Source organism: Argentina silus (assembly GCF_951799395.1).
Source record: "Argentina silus genome assembly, chromosome: 13".
Lineage (NCBI taxonomy): Eukaryota > Metazoa > Chordata > Actinopteri > Argentiniformes > Argentinidae > Argentina > Argentina silus.
The window spans coordinates 7484997-7504234 of record NC_139667.1 but is presented as its reverse complement, the minus strand read 5'-3'; the positions used below and the strand labels follow the sequence as shown (position 1 = coordinate 7504234).

At 40.9% G+C, this 19238-nt stretch overlaps 3 protein-coding genes across 4 annotated transcripts; 1 reads left to right on the top strand and 2 right to left on the bottom strand.

The window, feature by feature from the left end:
* Positions 1-1149: 1149 nt before the first annotated feature.
* foxo3a (forkhead box O3A) lies at positions 1150-7949 on the bottom strand (the record flags this gene model as incomplete). Its single annotated transcript, XM_083684048.1, has 2 exons — positions 7151-7949; positions 1150-2514 (listed from the first exon to the last, which is right to left on the bottom strand). Exons 1-2 carry the CDS (start codon positions 7700-7702, stop codon positions 1150-1152), a joined length of 1917 nt encoding a protein of 638 aa, XP_083540174.1. The 5' UTR covers positions 7703-7949.
* Positions 7950-8849: 900 nt separating this feature from the next.
* Positions 8850-13160, bottom strand: afg1la (AFG1 like ATPase a). 2 transcript variants are annotated; one of them, XM_083682874.1, is made up of 13 exons: positions 13021-13160; positions 12445-12647; positions 12261-12312; positions 12075-12176; positions 11484-11614; positions 11195-11294; positions 10964-11022; positions 10706-10788; positions 10449-10519; positions 10148-10248; positions 9876-10016; positions 9568-9678; positions 8850-9437 (listed from the first exon to the last, which is right to left on the bottom strand). In XM_083682874.1, exons 2-13 carry the CDS (start codon positions 12496-12498, stop codon positions 9309-9311), a joined length of 1134 nt encoding a protein of 377 aa, XP_083539000.1. In that variant the 5' UTR covers positions 12499-12647; positions 13021-13160; the 3' UTR covers positions 8850-9308. The 2 variants fall into 2 exon arrangements, with proteins under 2 accessions (XP_083539000.1, XP_083538999.1); XM_083682873.1 differs by having other exon boundaries at positions 13038-13153.
* On the top strand, positions 12736-18576 carry LOC310813761 (sex comb on midleg-like protein 4). Its single transcript, XM_083682875.1, has 8 exons — positions 12736-12841; positions 15213-15445; positions 15912-16041; positions 16322-16522; positions 16635-16796; positions 17026-17247; positions 17660-17805; positions 18020-18576. Exons 2-8 carry the CDS (start codon positions 15218-15220, stop codon positions 18143-18145), a joined length of 1215 nt encoding a protein of 404 aa, XP_083539001.1. The 5' UTR covers positions 12736-12841; positions 15213-15217; the 3' UTR covers positions 18146-18576.
* Positions 18577-19238: the final 662 nt, after the last annotated feature.

Genomic DNA, 19238 nt, shown 5'->3' with positions numbered 1-19238 from the left:
CATGCACCTCTTGCTCATTGAAAGATTGTTTTATAGGATTACACAATTCTTTCAGCACCTGTTATAGTACAGATATCAAAGGGAGGTTAGCAATGCGGCCCTACAGTACAAGCAGCCACTATTAAAATCCATTTTCTCTTCTTTTCATAGCACCACACATCATTTTAAAACAGAATCTTGCGTTTCACAATCTTGGGTTTCACAAGAAACTGCTAATGTAGCCTTCTAAACACTGTACCAAATTTTACAATGTATCCTTTATTTTTGATGATGATTTCCAGTATGGGAGAGGGGCAAGGTAAGCAAGGACCTGCAACAGAAACAGGTCAAAAACATGAGCTAACAAAATGCACCTTTTGAATGAGGAACATTGAACACCAAATTTGTATAGGAAATGTCTACAAAACAAAACTGAAACATTACATACAATATCACACATGTAGATAACCTCACACCTCACAACTAAATGTTTTGAACATTGGTGTATGAAATGGTGCATTGATGCAAGGCGTTTCAAAACGTACATTAAATTCTCTCTTTTTCACTTATTTTGCTGATGGGAACTTAAAACATGAAAGCTTTATCAAGTATCATCTAAATAATAAGAGTAACATTCTCTTGACACTTGTTCTGTAAACACTCGGCCATCATCTCCAAAGGACAGACAGCTGGTTTGGCAAAAACATTGTGTTGGTTCATCATGTATGGATAAGAATATGAAATGGAAAGCAGGGTAAATACAACACTTTCATATCAGTGTTACAGTTCACCACGTCATAAGGATGTCCCTGAGACTTCAAAGAAATGTATTTTTCACATTTATTTCACAATTACCCCTAATATCCCACTTATGATAACACTGATGGTCACACTGTCCTGACGTTAAAGTACTACAACTCTTGTTCAAACCTTCTGTTCTGAAATATGGGCAACAAGAACTTCATCACCATGCGTTTTAGACACTTAAAAAGTACAGTACCAAAATTGTAATGTCTGATAAAAGAAAATCATCACACTTCCCCATATAATTAAATTTTCTTCCCTTCAGTTGCACTATGCATTACAGTGAAAGCTCACCTGCATTGCTATATCCACTCTCTACTGCTCAACTGTGCACTCTTCAGCTGGGAACCCAGCTGAGTGAACTCTTCAGCTGGGAACCCAGCTTTGGGATGAGGTCTGTTTGGAGCTGGAGAAGCTCCCTGCACTAATGTTAGCATTCTGAGCAGACATGAGGTGAGAGTCAAAGCTCAAGTCTAGGCAATCAGCGTCCATCAGTTCATTACGGATTATGGTGTCTATATCGCACTCAAGACTGCCATTGAACACATCCAGATCCAGTTCCGTGGGGAAGCCATCCTGAGCAGCCATGTGCAGGGGGCTCCTGCTGTTACTGATACCAGAACCAAGCTGCATAGAAGTGGTCTTGCTGGGAGACTGCTGTAGATGCTGCTTGACATCCTGATGGTCAGCATCACAACTTAAGCCCAAGCCTCCATTGACAGAGGTTGACAAGCCAGCTCGCCAACCAGGCATTGAAGAACTTGGCGACTGACCAGCAGCAGCACTAGCTGAGTTCAACATCATGGGGTCCTTGCGAAGCAACATGGCGTTACGACGGAAGTTCTGGGAAGTGACTGAGGCGCTTGCTTGTGACATGAGTGGATCAGACTGGGTGAGCATGACATCATTGTGGCTGTGGGACTCCAGGCTGAGCAGGTCATGCAGGGTCTGGTTGCCGAAGCGAGAGATACAGGAGAAGGTGGCCTGCTTGTTCTCCTGGATGGTCTGCATGGGAGACTGCCGCAGGCCTGTGACGGACGGAGGACTGAAGATGGAGTTGGGGCCGTAGCTGCCGGAGGGGACACCCAGACTGCTTCCTGAGCAGCTGAAGGTAAACACTGAGCTCCCCTGCACATTGGCTCCACTCTCATCAAGGCCTGGGGGCTGCTGGGATGCCGTCAGGCTGATATTGTCCAGGAGATCATCCATAAGGTTATCAGAGAGTGCATCGTTGAGGTTCATGGTTCCAGCAAGATCAGACAGACCTGTTGGGCCAGTGGAGGGGGACATGCTGCTAGGACTAGAGTAAAGCATGGGGGAGAGAGGCGAGTCGTCGTCGGGCACCTCATCCAGCTCTAGATTGGCCAGTATGGGGGAGAGACGGCCACTGATGGTGCTGGCATTGGAGTTGGTGCGTGAGCGGAAGTCTGTCCAGGCATCCAGCTCATCACTGCTGCGGGAAGTGGGGCTGCCTGTCCACTTACACAAGCTGGAGGAACTCTCTGAGCTCCCATCTTGGGCAGCCTGTAGAGCAGCCTTCTTCTTGGTAGCTCGCCCTCTTGCACCCTTGATGTACTTGTTGCTGTTGTCCATGGATACAGCCCGTCGCCGTGGAGCTTTTCCCCCTTTCCCGCCCTCGGGGTTGACCATCCACCAGGAGCTTTTCCCTGTTCCTTCATTCTGGACCTTGGAGAAACGACTATGGAGCGAGAGATTGTGTCGGATGGAGTTCTGTTTTCAGAGAAAAAGAGAATTTTGTTTAGAATGAGATTTCCAGGTTTCATGGAGAATAAAAAAAACATTAATGGTTAAAAACGACATTTCATGTGCATAAGTAATCATACTAGACTTGCTGTACACCTTTAGCATAACAAAGTAGCTTCCTGCCAGTGTGGGGGTTATGCACAGTACTGTACTAATACCTGTCACAGATATGGCTGACAAGAGGTCATTTTAACTTCACTTATTCAGCCTTTAGTCCCCATTGCTTTTTGGAACATAAGAGAGAACATGCCATTCCATCTGACCCCTATATGTACCCCTCTGCCACTAAACTGTGGGAAGGGGATGTCTCTTATGTTCAAATTTGTCGATGAATATGGCAACCAAAAGTTGTTTTTCTGTGGAGACTTGTAAAATAATATACTATATTATATTTCATATAGTTTGAACACAGTATTTCTCAAGAAACCATATCATATAAACAAATAAATCATAATCATAATTATCATAATCATAATTATGATTTATAATCATTATGATTTATAATCATAATTATGATTCATAATCAAATAAAAATTACATAAAAGCAATGGCTACAGTGCAGTTGTGATGTGTCTTTAGTCTTGCTCTTCTTCTACAGAATATATCATACCCATCTCTGACTGTGACCTATTTCTGGCTGCAATGAATGGTCTAAAGGATTTCCCTGGAGATATTCTGAACCATGTACAAAATTAAAGAGATTGAGTCTGTGCGCTCAGGCTACACTAACTGAGAGTGCTGCAGCAGAAGAGAAACTGCAGTCATATCTGCAGAAGAAGGGAGAGTTGATGAGACGGTTGGGAGTGGTTCTAGAACCTGTGTGGTTCTAGAACCTCTTCCCTTCTGGCCAAACAGCAGTTGACATTTTGCATACATTACAACGTATTCTGACTTATCCACACACAAAACGGAATTAAGACAAATTGCAATTACAATGAGCTGTTTGTTTACGAAAGTACTAGCTAGCTTCCATCGCAAAATCAGCTATCCAGATCATTAAGATAAGATCCCATGTAAAGTCATCAGGTAATAATAAATATTTGTTATGGATAGTTTTGATTTGCCTACTTTCTGTAATGAGTTACAATTTGACAACAAGTGGCCATACCGGCCAGAAGAAATCAATGCGCTAATACTATAGCCATTCGAAAGATTGGTGGGGAACTATTACTTTTAGACACTATCGCTTTGAGTCAGAGTGAATGCTAGTGCTGACTTTCCATGTTCTTTAAAAATCTCCCCAGTCAGCATTGTTATGTATGCAATTTAGCTTGCGGCTCACAAGATAGCAACACATACATAATCTGTTAAGAGAACATAAATTGAAAGAACTTTCTAGCTCTGTAATGAGAGAGATCAGGGACCAAGCAACGACCCATGCTTTCCTATGGGTCAATAGGCTGGCCTAGTGACATCAAACTTCCAGCTAAACCCACACTCCAAGCCAATTACAGGATTAGATCAACCACTTTCATCACTTAGGAGTGAACACACATCTCTTGACTCAATGCACATAAGCAGTTCTCTCTCCCTCTCTCTTTTGTACTTGACAGGGCCAGCAAGGTTGATTGGATTTGGCACCAACTCTGTGTCAACATGTATGGTTAGTTTATTAGATAGCATCCAATCTAAATGTATTCTTATCTTTCCACAATGTCATTCAATGAATTTCAGTCAGACTGTACAGATGTATGAAATTGCATATTCTACTATGGAGTTCGTAAACGTGTTAATTATTGTCTGTAGTAGATCACGAATACAGGAGGTGCTATTGCAGCTTGCAGGGCTTTGTAAAACAAAGTCAAGTGTGTGCTGTTGCTACAACAAAGCAGGGCCTATTTCTGCAACCATGAGTCCACCCTTACTACAGAGGTGGGACACATTAACAGTGAATTTCTGCTTGTTTTGCATGGATTTGTTTATGGAGATTGCTTGCTTATCTCTGGGTTGAAGACCCATTCAGGAACATGATGCTATGTTATGTGCATGTGCCCTTTCTATACTTCAACCAGACCTAGTCCTGGTAACTCACAAAGAGATATTTGCTATGTAAAAGCCTTATTTGATTATTGTGTGCATATCTCAAGAATAAAGGCCTCTGGGTGCTTTTAGTTCTGAGCTGTGACGTAGAAAGATAATTCACTCTTTATGGTTGACATGGTCAAAGGGGTAAACCCTCTTGGTCACATTCTCTGAACTACATGTTTCCCCCTAATCTAAGAACGTCACAGACTATTCAGTAAAATGAATGCTTTCTATGTCAAGCCATGTAAATGGACTCAGGCCTTGGGGAGAGTTGGAACAGCATATTTTCTACAACCCTCTCAGCTTCAAACAGTGACAAGTCACAACGCATTTAATTGAAAATAATCCCAAAAATGTAGCCCAAGAAAAGGGTCTCATGCGGAATTCAGAGCCTTTACATCTGTCTTCCCAGTTTCCTTCTGTGAAGAGAAACAGTGGCACGTTGTATTCCCAGAAATGATTTACTGAGGTTTGTGGGTGTTTCTGTAGAACTTGTCAGACCAGTAGGCTGGCTGGCCACATCTAAATAAGGTTCAAGAGTGACAAAGGGATGGATGTGCACTAGACAGCTTTAAATTCAATTAGATTCTCCACATCTCTTAGCATAGATTTGTAATTGAACTTGAAAATGTAAATGTTCATGTGTTTCACTGAATTAAAGACAAATGGTTAGGTTTGTAAAATGTGATCTGTACTTTTATTGTATGTAAAAAGACCCAACAGTACAAACTCTTGTGTTCCCTTCCCCCACCCCCACAGGCTTACAGCAGTGCTGCAGCACCCTTTGAGCAAAGCCTCGTTCTGAACAGAGACTGGAGCTCTGCCAGTTTACACAGAGCCAGATCCAGAGTAAAACAGCGAAGCTTCTCTCACATTGACCTACATAGTTACCAGTCAGCTGATTGATTCTTGTGCTCAGGACACAAGCCAATGAAAGATGGAGGAACACAGCAGCCAATGGCGAATCTACCACTGATTCAAAGCTATCAGTATTAGGCCCATAAAACTCATGATAAATATGCATTATATTACATGTCAGTATAAGACATGGGTCTTAATATCTGATTTACATTCAAAGCAGGGACAAGCATTACAACCATGTACAGTAAGTTTAGACATCAAGAAGGTACTACACTGACTTTCTTTTGGAATTTGAAAAAAACATTGAGTATTATCATATTTCCACTGGGAGCTGGATAAGATATAGTCTCTGGACCTGATTACAGATCATCATTCCCCATAAGGAAAATTATTCAGACAGTCCAACCTTCCCCTAGCCCCTACAGATGGACGACCTTAATCTTGCTGAATGCCACACTCTGCCAAAAAGCCTGTCTAATAACTGTTGAACTGCTGTGGTCAGCAGTTTTTAAACCCCAACCTTTACCCCTGTCCTAATGTGCTAAGTATAAGTTCTCATCTGTGTGTGTCTGGGTTCCATGTATGGAGTTGCTATATAAAGAAGCATATATACTCCACAGAAACTCCAATAATACAACAGCATGGAACAGGTGAAGGGCTAGATGCAAATGACCAAATTATCGGAATAAGAATGGGGTCATTTATACCCTAGGCTATTCTATTCTGTATTTATCTGTTTATTTGTGTTTCTGAACTGCTGATCTATAATTATTTTTGCAATAATGATGCAATGATATTACAATAAAAATGACTATCATCATCATCATCATCATTATTATTTGATCAGTGAGGAAAACCCACAAATCTCTATCTCACATCTAATAGTTTCACGGGATTACAAAACCATTTACAGACTTTTTTTTCATTTAAATCCTGCAGAGCTCAGTGCTTTCATTAGACTCGATTCCATGACGGATGAATTGGTTTTCCAGGCCAAACTAATCCCTGAAATCAAACAGGGGCTGGAGACACTAGCATGGAGAGAGCCCTTTGCAACCCATTATAACATATAGCCTAGGCCTATACCGGTATGGTCTAGTCTAACTACTCTGTGACACTACTACTGTAAGGTGCTCTTGCATGTGTAGAAATGCTGTAATCACATGTTAATTATAGCTATGTAAGTACATATAAATTGAGTTGATTGACTTTTGTTCTACACAAGTGGAATTGGGATGGTTCATATTACAACTTATTCCACTCAACTAACTCAATATGTAATTACATAGATAAACCATCTGTTCTTGCACAATCCAATGCAGCTCTAAAGGGTGACTGTCCCAGCACCTGTCCTATCTGAAAGGGCCTTGTGCAACATTGATCTGGGCTCTGTTGCATATCATTTGGCAGCAATACATGGGCTCACCCTATTTCTATCAGGCACACATCTTCTATTCCCAGCTGGTTATCACTACAAAACACTCCCTTGTGCCACATTCAAAGCCCAATATGGCCCCCAGTATGAGTGAAAAGAACCTCAAAACCTTAGCAATTCATCAAAAAATATCTATTCATTCCAAATTATAGCATTGTATATCCATTTAGATGGTTCTTGCAGATAATACTGCCTCCTTTTCTGCAAGATGCACCTGAAATGCAAAATGAGCTCAGACATAGTCTTTGTTATGATGACAGAAAGTATGTCACTGCTGCTCACCTTCCACCCAGCAGAGCTGTTGCTATCGCCTTTGTCCTTGAAGTATGGCACAGACCTCACCATCCAGTCATAGATTTGAGACAATGTCAACCTTTTCTCAGGGGAGCTCTCGATGGCTTGGGTAATTAGGTCTGCATAGGAGTAGTTGCCCCAGGCATTCCTGCGGGCACAGGACTTCCTAGGCTGCTGGGATGTAGGGCCATTGAGAGCTGTGACAAGTGCTTGCGTGGATGTGGGGGAACCATCATTCACCTCCTCTTTGGAAGTGGGGATTACTCCTTCCTTATGGTGAGCAGTAGTGCAATTTTGGTCTCTTGGGATCTTTGTTTTGTGAAGTATGGTATTCACATCGTTGGTAGAGCTGCCTGTTTCATTCTCATCATCCTCATCCTCTTCTTCTGGGATTACGTCATTGTCCGTCGATTCGGCCTTTCCTACACTCGACTCCGGACGAGGCAAAGGCCAAGTGCAGGACCTCGGCCTTTTCTGAGGCTCGAAATCCGGATCTATTTCAACATCTAAAAGATGTTCATTAAGCAATGCTTCAGCCATATCCCTCTCGTAGTCTTTCTTGTTTTCGCTACACACTGGTCGTAAAAGTTATGAAGCAAGATATCATCCAAGTTGTATTCCATTAATAATATCATTTGGTTATTATGCGGTATAACATAATTTCAACTTCGTTGCATGCTTTATGTAATGCATGATAAGCTCAGTGCCACATTTCACACCTCCAACAGATTTTTTAACTCCACGTGCGCCTGCTTCTGCTGACCCTTCAACCTTGCTTGCGATACAAATGGCCTGAGGTCTTACATCATATCTAGCAAAAACATATGTACAGTAGATCTTTTTTAATTTCCTTCGTATCAAGAGCAGTGAATCAATTCTATCACGAAGCTATTTTGGAAATGTGTGGTGACGAAACGTCAGCAATGAATTATCCAGGAGGAATTTTGCGCTCCAGCTCCTTCACAAAGAACAGTCCCCGATTCCATTCACATGTACATATACGAAATTAAAACAAGCAATGAATATCCACACCTTGACATTCCGAATGTAGCTGCCATCTTGACCATTTCCTTTTTAAGTCCTTTATCCGTGTAGCTATGAGGAGACAGTCGCCAGCCGTGAGCTCTCTGGATTTCATCAAGGCGGGGATTATTTTCATTATAGCCAGGCCCAATGAAGAAATTATCTTTGTCCAACTGCCCTCTTACTGTCAGAGCAATGTTGCATTTCGAATAAATACAATTTCGTATGATCCTCTTACCCCGAGATCCTGCACAGCCAGCACATCCAAAACCATCACTGGCTGCTTGTAGCAGCGCTGTAGCGAATAGATGATCCCAGTGGAGAGAAAAGACCTGCCCCCTGAATTGCACTGAAGGAATCGTCTTTTAAAGTGACAGTCTGGGACATGAAAAAAAAAATCATCACTGACGGCCAGATTGTTGCATTTTGTTTTAGCTTTTGTGTGATTATTAAGACGGTTTAACAATAATATGCAACGCATTCATATTTGTATTTGCAATGAAAACAACTACAACATTCCAGGTGGTGTACAATGTTATGGTCACTGCAGTAGGCTATAATGCATGCCTGTAGGTGGCAGGTGGTGGCTTTCATCAATACAGACAGGCAGCATCACATCCTAATCCATAAGGTTGTTACGATAAGATGAACGCTGTATTTGTCATGTCTTTGTCATAACCATTTTATAATTACATACATCATTTCATAAAAACAATACCGTTTTGTTAAATGTCATTGTTACAATCTCATCCCAATCTCAATAAATTACCATTTCACCTATTTACCAACTGGAATTCCATTTCCACAGGTTTCAGCTCATTCCATAGCTGACAATCCTCCATTCACACAACTATCCTAGTACAATATTGGAAATCCAACATAGCAGAGGTTCAACTAAAACATTGTCTGTATACACATGGTCAGAGTGTAAAGTGCGATGGCAAATTAAAATCATAAAAGGCTATAATACAGAATGTCTGAATAAATATGTTGCATTGATTCGATTGAAGTCCTCATACAGTATGTGGTTTACACACGGCCATGATGATCCTTGGCTTGGATAAATAAGAATATAGTGTTCTGTAGTTGGCGGTGCTTGGAGGTAGGATTCATGGGAGTGCTGCTATGTGGTGCTCCTGTCCCCTTCCACCCAGTAGTCCTCTGTCTGCATCTCAGTGAGACGAGATACTGTCCTCTGGAAGGCAAACACCTCCTCCTCCCCACTGAAGATGGACATGCTGCTTGCTGAATCCTGTTGCACCACAGGGTGTGCATTAAATAACAACGTCACTACAAAGGAATATTCACAGGGAACACACAGAATATGAAACATAGTTAAACCACAAGAAAACAATGGCAGGAGAATTGACAGCAGATCTTACCCTTTTTAGCCCCAGGTCATCCATGAGGACATGACTCTCGTCGTGTCCATTATGCCCATCGTGTACAAATATACCATCCAAAGGGTTATCTGCAAGAATCACCACTCTTACCTGGAAAATGAAAAACAGACATTTTTAATATATAGTACATCGCCATCAAACTTGGCAGATGTACAGTACAACATATAGAGTCGATAGTTTGTGAAGTAATGACGAGTTTCGAGATTAATTGGTTATGATCCCAACCGTAAAAGATCAATGAGATAAATGAGCCCTCAAAGATAAATTAAAAAGCTCATATAATTTACCTTGTGGTCATAAAAGGCATCTATGAGTGTTATGAGGCGCCTAGCTTGAGTTTTCTGATTCAGAGTAAGCAGGGGAATGTGACGAATTAGGACCGTGTCAAACAGTCTGGATATCTCCAAGTAGTCGCTGGCACCCAGTGGCTGAAACATAACAGAACATAAATGATCAATCTGAGACCAGGATAACTTTGGTGGATCAACAGATTTGTACAATCACAGACAGGTCTGAGAGCAAAACATATTGTAGAGCGAGAGAGACCAAGCCCACTTACTCTATCGCAGAGCTCTTCAAATGTACAGTCTGCTATGGTCCCACATGTTTTGCTCAGAGTAAGTTTCCTGCCGGCCAATTTCAGCACCCTTGGTCGTGTTACTGTGGGGAAAATACAATAAAAAAATTGGTATAACTAAATACGCTCTTACAAAAACTGTAGTAAACACCACAGTGGTTCAATTTATATAAATTAATACAGAGGAGAATAACATGGTAATAAACATACCTTATAAACCCTTCATACTCTTAGCTCTGCATACTGTAGCTGTACACACTCAAGAACACACTGACCAACTTACTGTCATTCTGTTTGAAAGCCAACTCATCGAACATCTTATCCATTGTGGCCTCCGCATCAGGTTCACTTGATCTATGTTAAAACAAGAATACATTAGAAAATAGAAAATAGAAAGACCAGTATGGTTTTTTTTCTACTCAAGGAAAGCCAATCCTCCGATCCATAACACATATACTGTATAGCCTCAATAGTCACAAACATAGAGGTGTCTATTGAAATGCAGGTCTACATCACGAGTTTGCACCATGCAGTTCCTACAGGAAGTAAAGTTTTCCGGCGGTGGGTCTCTTTCTCTTCCGGTAATCTACCCCGGAATCCAGGCGAAGTTCTTGGCAATAGTTCTGTATGTGAGAAAAGAGGCAGAACAATTATAAGGTCACCTTTTCACCACTTAAAACCCTAGTTTTTCCATTTCAAAATTGCTTATGTACCTCAAATGGAGAGGAACTCTTAGCAATATTTAGCAGCAATGTGACCAAGTAAAAGTGTGACAAGTGAAGAGTAGTGCTTCTTTACCTTCAACACAGCAATGAATGGCACAAAGTTAACCCTCTGTAGTCCATTCTTATACAAATCTATAAGAGAGGAATAGCCCTGATTACATCATTTGAGTGTGCTTTGCTTGAAAGTTGAGAAGACAGGGTGGGTATACAGTACTGTACAGAAAGGTTTGTGAAGTGAAATTTGGCGTGCGATCAGTTCTAGTTAAATTGATCAGAGAAATTAAAAGTGCCACCGGCTACTCACCTTCAGGGGGACGATTGGATGTGGCCACGACAACAACACCATTCATAAAGAGGTTCTCAAAGAGCTGCTTCAGTATCATGGCATCAGCGATGTCAGTGACCTGTGGGATTGAGTTACAACCAATTCATCACCACATTTATTTTTTATTTTATATTTAATTTCAGGCTTTAGTGACTACATTTAGAAATCTAGGGCACTAAATGCAAAACAGAATGTTATATCACCGGAACAGAGGACATCCAAGCAATTGTGTACAAAGATGTATAATAAGAAACAGCATCCCTCTTACCTGAAACTCATCAAAGCACAAAAGACAAGCCTCCTCACTAATCTCCTCTGCAACTGGTGCAATCGGGTCGTAGGATTTGGCCATTTTCCCAGCCTTCCTTTTCGGCATGCTCTGTTTAAGGCGATGTATCCCTGAAAACAAAAAGAACAAGACTATGCTTACTTACTCTGGACATAAACCCAATATATTGTTTGAGTTTACTTTCTGTAAAAATACACCTACAGAAAAGTGCTCTTTCTATTGATCTTTTTTTTTTTTTTTTTTTTTACAATGGTTCCGTTGTGTGAACTGAAAGAATACAATCTATTGCTCAACTCTTGCTTGATAATAAGTGGCTATCATGACAGCATTCTACAGTAGATGTAGATAGTACATTTAAGGTCTTAAGGACGGTCCTGAAATACAGGCCGAATGTCATCAATCATTGAAGTAATGATTTATGACCAGGCTTCTCTCTAGTTAAATAGCAAAGGACAATCAACAAGTCATACCATTATCGTACACAATCTGAAAATGGCAGTTAGCCTAATTGTTGACGACATTGTTACAGCATGACCAACTGTAATACATGGGAACATCAAGGGAACTTACGTTTATGTACGTCTAACATGAAGCCATGAAAATGGACCCTCTTTTTCCTTGATGTCTCCGCATGTTCATAAAACATGTCCATAACCATAGTTTTTCCCGTGCCTAGAAACAAAGCATAAAACATGATTACATTTGAAAGTAATCACCACAAACTCACAACAACATGAAGCGCAAATATAAACTTACCCACGTCTCCATAGATGTAGTAACCTTTTGGGGGCTTGGGCTTTGAGAAAAACTGTAAAAAAAATAAAATAATTATTATAATAATAAATATAAAGAAACCATTTTTATATCGTATAGATCCATGTGAATAAAACCATAAAGAGTTATATGACATTCATGACATGTAAAGCAATATATCTATCACCCTCGAGAACAGGGAGGCTGGCTGGTTGGTGTAACCCCTCATGGTCTTGTGCATTTGATCCAATTTCTCAATCGCAGCTTTTTGTTGCTGGTCCTCGAGCAGCGCACCCTCTTTGATGAGCCCGCTGTAGTGTTCCAGTGGTCCGCTGAAGCCGGTGACATTGCTGTTGTTGTCTTCAACTGTCTGAGCATTGGCACTGTAGTCTTGAGATTAACAGAATATCAGGGAATTATTATTGATATAATTATAAATACACCCTTCTGGATTACTTGTCTAACGTTACGTTAAGGGTCGGAGCTGTCAGTGAAAGTAGCTTGTGATGTCAAAGGTAATAGCGACACAGCTAGGTTAGATAAATCACTTCTGCGACTCGCAATTCCCCAGTTATTAACCAAAGGTAAGTCTAGAGAGCAGTTTTAACTTCTTGTTAGCTTTTAACTTCTTGGCAAGAATACAGGACACAAATTGGACAACTAAATGTCACTGACACACTCAGTCAAAATCAAGCCTCGCTCATTCTCATTCTCTGTCGGAACAACGCTATGTAGTTACAAAACACTGATAGACGTCACTCACCAAAATAATATTCTCACCTCGTCTTGCCATTTTAGTCACAGTCTTTAATATCGATCTCGTGGAATATTGTTCTTTCAAAAAGTATTGTATTTTCGATGCCACCACCAAGGGCGACATCTTTGACGACACGCACGTCGCCATCTTGCTTTTAAAAGAAATACAACTTTATTGAATGAGGAGGAATGGACAGTGAGCCAGGGCTGGTCAGAAGAGGGCAACATTTCTCATCTATCCGCTGCAGTCAATTAATTCAGTTTGCTTTTAGTATGTGATTATTTCATATCACCTCACTTTATAGATAGTATGTGGTTATTTCTCGTTATTAGTGCATATTTGTGATATGCAGTTTTTGTGAAGAGAATACGCCGGCAACCAATGTGGGTTTTACCCTGGCCTACAGTACAAGTTGAGCCAGCATTAATTGATCTTTTCTTTTTTTAGCTGACATGAATGGAATTTCCAATATGGATGGTTTTCAATTGGCTATGGATGATGTAGGCAGTACGCCTATTCTAGGAATAAACCATGTAAAATGGGCAATGGTCACTGTTTTTTTAAAAACTGCCCTGGGCATATACTTTTCTCTGACATCTGGTGGCCTGACTTCTGTATGTTTGTTATAAAAGATGTTTAACAAACCAATAACAATAGGCCCTAATTACATTTCGGTGCCACAATGTAGGCCTAATTCAACATACCAATGTCACATCACCACAAACACTTTGATACCAGAGCTTAGTATAGTGTCTAGGTCCAAATGGCTTGATGCAAGGAACAAAATATGTTGTAATGCTGCCATGTTTGGTTGAATTAGATGGTTTGCTTATCCAGTGGTAAACCAGCAGTATATATACACGCACACACACGCACACACACACACGCACACACGCACACACACACGGTATGGATACACTCACACTTTCAAATTAATTTCCTATTGTAATTAGCAGTTTGAGGATGCCTGTCTAATTTTATCCCTCAGTGTTGAGCCTGAGTTGCAAGGCAAAACATGAGATGTAGCCGCCAGGGTGTTACAGGCTTGTTGCCATGACAACAGAGGAACGTTTCCCAGAACTGGCACACACACACACACACACACGCACACACACACACACAGACACGCATGCACAATATTACAGTGGAATCCGCCTTGCTTGGAGATTCCACTGAGTGGTGCGGTTAAAGACATTGGAAGCAGGCAAATACAGGGAAAGACACAGAACTGAGGGAGAATCATAGGAGAGCCACTGAAAAGGGATATACACCAGTCCTTATTGATTTAGATGGTGAGTGTATTTTTCACTATTTAGGAATGTTTTCTTTTTTTCCTATTGTCTTTGTCTGCTTGAATGATAAAAAGAAGGATAAATAATGCTCCTGTGCTATCATTATAGCAATTCAGTAATCCCAGTATACTGTGCTATATGCTATGTGAGACATGCATGTTGTGATTTTTCAACAGTCGGCACTTAAGGCTGCTTTTTTAAGATTAGGGTGAAAGCTGTCATCGTAATGGTAATTCATAGCTGTGTAGCCATGGTGAAGTCAATTTCCCTCCTCCCTCTGCCACTGCTGAATGCATTAGTCTAATGAGATGTCTGCAGCCTGTGCGCCGTGCAGCAGCACAGACCACAGAGACGAAGAGAGTCGGGGGAAACAGATATAGCAGGGGCAAGATGGCTTTCCCAGCTTTCTGAGGGATTTTTTCTAATTAAAAATACCTACCATTCAAGCTTCTGGGTTCTCAGAGAAAGGGCTTGGTTATTCTAAAATAGAAGAGATCAGGTAATGTAAGCCCTGACTGTCAGAATCCTTAGGCTCAGAATGAGCAGTGGATAGGATGGTGGAACTGTTTCATCAAGAGCTTATGCATGGTTGCCTTTGTTTTGTTGCTCCACTAAACGTTGTCTAGCTAACTGCATTGCTGTGCTGGATATCCTGCTAGCTGCTTCTATTTGTTGATGTTGTTGTGGTAATGTTGTATGTATCCTGACAACCTTTATTTCAAGATTCTCTGATTCAGTAATAACTGAGGCTCCATGATTATATTCTTAGATGTAATTTGTTTGTTATGATTATGAATATGTAAAGTGATTAATAACAAACAAGTCAGACTTGCTGTGTTCATCCACAGTGATTTCTATAATTCAGTTCAAATGTATTTATTTTCCCTTTGTGTTTCCTGTCTTCAGCTCCAATGAGTGTACCTGCAGCAACAGCACAGAAAGCAGACAGCAACAGTGAAATGCAATCGCCTGCAGTGACTCCCTCCTTCATTCCCAGCCAAGCAGGGAAGATACCAGGCAGGAAGAGGGGGAGACCCCCACTCCGCAATGTTGCCAAAATGGATTTTCCAAACCGTTACCCTGAGTCCCTCCCTCCCCTAAAAGTGCCCAAGAAGAGAGGGAGAAAGCCAGGTTTCAAGGTCAGCCATGATGGGGGGGAAGGGGAGGAGAAAGTGGGGATGCAGGTTGTTTAAAAATGCATATGATGTCTACAGTCCCCATGTCCTTCAGATTTAGTAATGTTTTAGAAACAGGCTTAGAAATCAGCGGGTTAGCCTTATTCTGTATTTGACTAGAATACAGATTTACCTCACTGTTTGGTTTGTTAAATATTTGCAACACTTATTGCCATGGAAAGAGTAGTTAAAGATATTTTTTTCAAAGATGATATTTGATCCTCAAGTCGCTACTTCTAAGAATGTTAAAGTGTGTAACATTCTGTTGTCTTGTATTCTTACAATACCCATGATTCTATATGAGGCCTACATAGTAGCCCTTCCTGAGTTCATTGTTCTTACATTAAACACTGTGTTTTATGTATACATTCTGTGCCATGAACAAATGAGTACCAATAAGCAGGCACCTCCTGTGTGTCTCCATCTACAGCTCAAACCCAGGATGGTGATGACGCCCCTGGCCATCTCTCCGCCCAGCAGCACCCCCGAACCGGACATGAGTTCCATCCCACAGGATGCTGCCACCATCCCCCACTCTGCCACACCCCAGATGCTCACAGGTAGGACAGGAGACACTTGCCTCTAACAAGAACTCTGTACAGCCGATGGTCATCATTTACATCTAGAATGTTCTGTGAATATCACCTAGGGAAAGGAAAACTGATATGTGAAGGCAGTTCCTTAGCCAGAACCAGTATCTCATTCACTCACAAGTGCATAAAGTCCACAATATCAGCACTTTTTGATACTGCATGTCTTATAATAATTTAAACCACAAGAATAACACATTATCAAAAATGGCTAGCCTAAATATGTTTCTCCCCCCTATTGTGTTTCCAGTCTGTATCTACATAAACAAGCAGGCCATCATGGGCCCTAACCTGGACAGAAAGAGAGTGCAACAGCTCCCAGATCACTTTGGGCCAGACAGACCCTCAGTGGTTCTGCAGCAAGCTGTCCAAGGCTGCATTGATAGCGCCTTCCAGCAGAAAGCAGTGTTTACTCTCCTGACACAAGGCTATGGAGGGGAAAAAATATCAGGTACAATTGAGATCCCCCTCTTATCTGCTCAAAGTGCGTTATTTTACAGGCATCAACAAATAACTGTAACATCATTAGAATGTTGGTCACATTCATACTGTTTGTTTTTCAGCCACGTTCGATGGGAAGCAGCACCTTTTGAGTCTACCTGTGGTGAACAGCATTGGCTATGTGCTACGCTTTCTGAAGAAGCTATGCCGCAGCTTGCACTGTGAAAACCTCTTCAGCGACCAGCCCATCACCCAGCATAGTGTCGCCTCTTATCAGTCGGATGGTATTGCACTCTCCTGTACGTACTGTAAAATAGAGACTTGTAACAACTAAACAAAACAAAATCTCCTTTGACAGATATATTTTGGTATGGTTCAGTCCAAAACAGAGCTGAATGTTGTAGAATAGCCTACACTTTATCTATTCAAAGACTTAATTCTACAGAGGTTACTGAAAGTGTCATCTATGGTTTATCACTCATATAATCCCTATCACTATCTGTGTACCAACAGCTGACACCTCCATGCCTGAGGAATACCTTCTGGACCCGTCAGATTCCAAGCGGTATTCCGTGGACCCAGGTGATTCTGCTTTCAACTCCATCAGCTCCTCCTATACACCAAAGCCCTCCTATGGGTTCCGTTCATCCCAGCAGTTCCCCAACAGCTCTGCCCCCATAGGCATCTGTAGACAGACGTCCAGTCCCAACGCTTTCCTGGAGAGCAACAGAATAGGTACGTATAGAATAGACATGGGATTATAACTTCAGATTTAAAGCAATGAAAAAAAATCATCATGATATCAAGATTCAATCATTGTTCAATTCAGCCATGTGTTGTTTTTTTTTGTTTTTTTGTTTTTTTGGAGTGGGGCAGTCCAACTCTTATATTTTTTATTGGATAGAGACAGTAAAAATAGACAGGAAAGGGCATGTCAGCAGGGCATGGGCCAGATTCAAACCCATGCCGACATGGGCACACATGTACACTGCACTGGTGTGCTAGACCACTGGACCACCACAGGCCACTTAGCCATGATGTTATTGCTATTATAAAACATTGAATGGTTCTAAGCATTGAATGGACAAGCAATTTTAACTATAGCAGTGAAATTGTTGCTCTCTGCTTCTCTGTCTTTTCTCTTTAGCTTATAATCCATCTCCAGAGTCCCAGGAGTCCAAGGCTCCCCCCAGTAAGGACCCATCTACCTGGACAGTAGAGGATGTGGTCTGGTTCATCAGGGACGCTGACCCCCAGTCCCTGGGCCCACACGTGGAAGTCTTCAGGAAGCATGTAGGCTTTATCCCCAGGTTTCCCATACAATTGGGAAAATTACTTTTATATTGTTTGTGTTCATTTATATGGTTGGCTGGGGTATATCTTGCAGTGAAAAAGTATGTGGATGTGATGCTTAGTAATGTTATTTTGCGCATTAACAATTTTAGTCATGTTAACAGTATATTTGTCAATTTATGTTGATATAACTTTTACTTCTGCTTTCCCACAGGAGATAGATGGAAACGCTTTGTTACTTCTAAAGAGTGACATGATCATGAAGTACTTAGGGCTGAAGCTGGGGCCTGCACTGAAGCTGTGCTACCACATCGACAAACTAAAACAGACAAAGTTCTGAAAACAGTTTTTCACTCTATTAAATTGTATTTCACTGATTGTTTCGCATTTCAAGATGTCATCTAGCTAAAAACATGTGATCTAGACAGAATCAATCCAAGTTTGTGGATATCCTTTTTTTTACGGTTAAAGCAAGGCTTTGGAAGTAGCAATATGCAAATTATGGGAATACATAATTGACACACTGGTAGAAATGAAGAGGGAACATTGAGAAAACTATTGTCCCATAAAGAAGTTTAACAAAGCACCTCTCTGCCTCCTGGTTAAACTAAGCTGTTCTGGCAAGTTTATGATTGGTCATGTTTATAATTTTTAAAGAAATGTATGATTCATTGAACTGAACTGTTTAAGATCTACACTTTTATTTATACTTCAATATGATCTGATACAAATTCAATGAAAGATATAAGCTTACTGTATGAAAAACCTTGAACCTGTAACTTATTAAAAACTGGTAGCTTTTGCCCTTGATACTGTATGTTGTGCCGATCACATCACTGCCAGATTTGGCATGTTTGGGCTCACTGCCAGATTTATTTAATCCATAAAACAACCAAGGAAACTATCAATGAACTTGGTACACATTATTTTGGTAATCTTGATTGATTGTGTTTCACTCTGGAAAAAGAGGTAAGAAAACAATGAGACACATTTTGATTAAATGTGTCTAAACAATTGTTATTTCATTCATAATTGTCTCACAAAATAATGTAGCCTACCCCAAGCAAATTGTAGACATAATGTGACTTTATAAATGATATATTGCTTTGATAGGATAAACAATAATATTGTGAATGTGTTCCAATATATGACATATTTGAATATGCAAGATTGCCACATAAAGAGCATCTCCATAGCCTCTTCATACAGTTATAGGAACTGGATTGTGCAGGTATTTACAATATCAGTTTTTACCATGCTATCGTTATGGAAACAGAGGTAGACTACACAAATGTAAATGGCCTATATGAGGTTATCGTATAGCATTGCCTGTGTACAGCATGCCATTTTGGCATAGAGTGTGTGTACTTTTTAGCAACCTGTGTAAGTGAATGCTGCTGTAAAAGACATTACACTCAAGCCATGCCATGTGA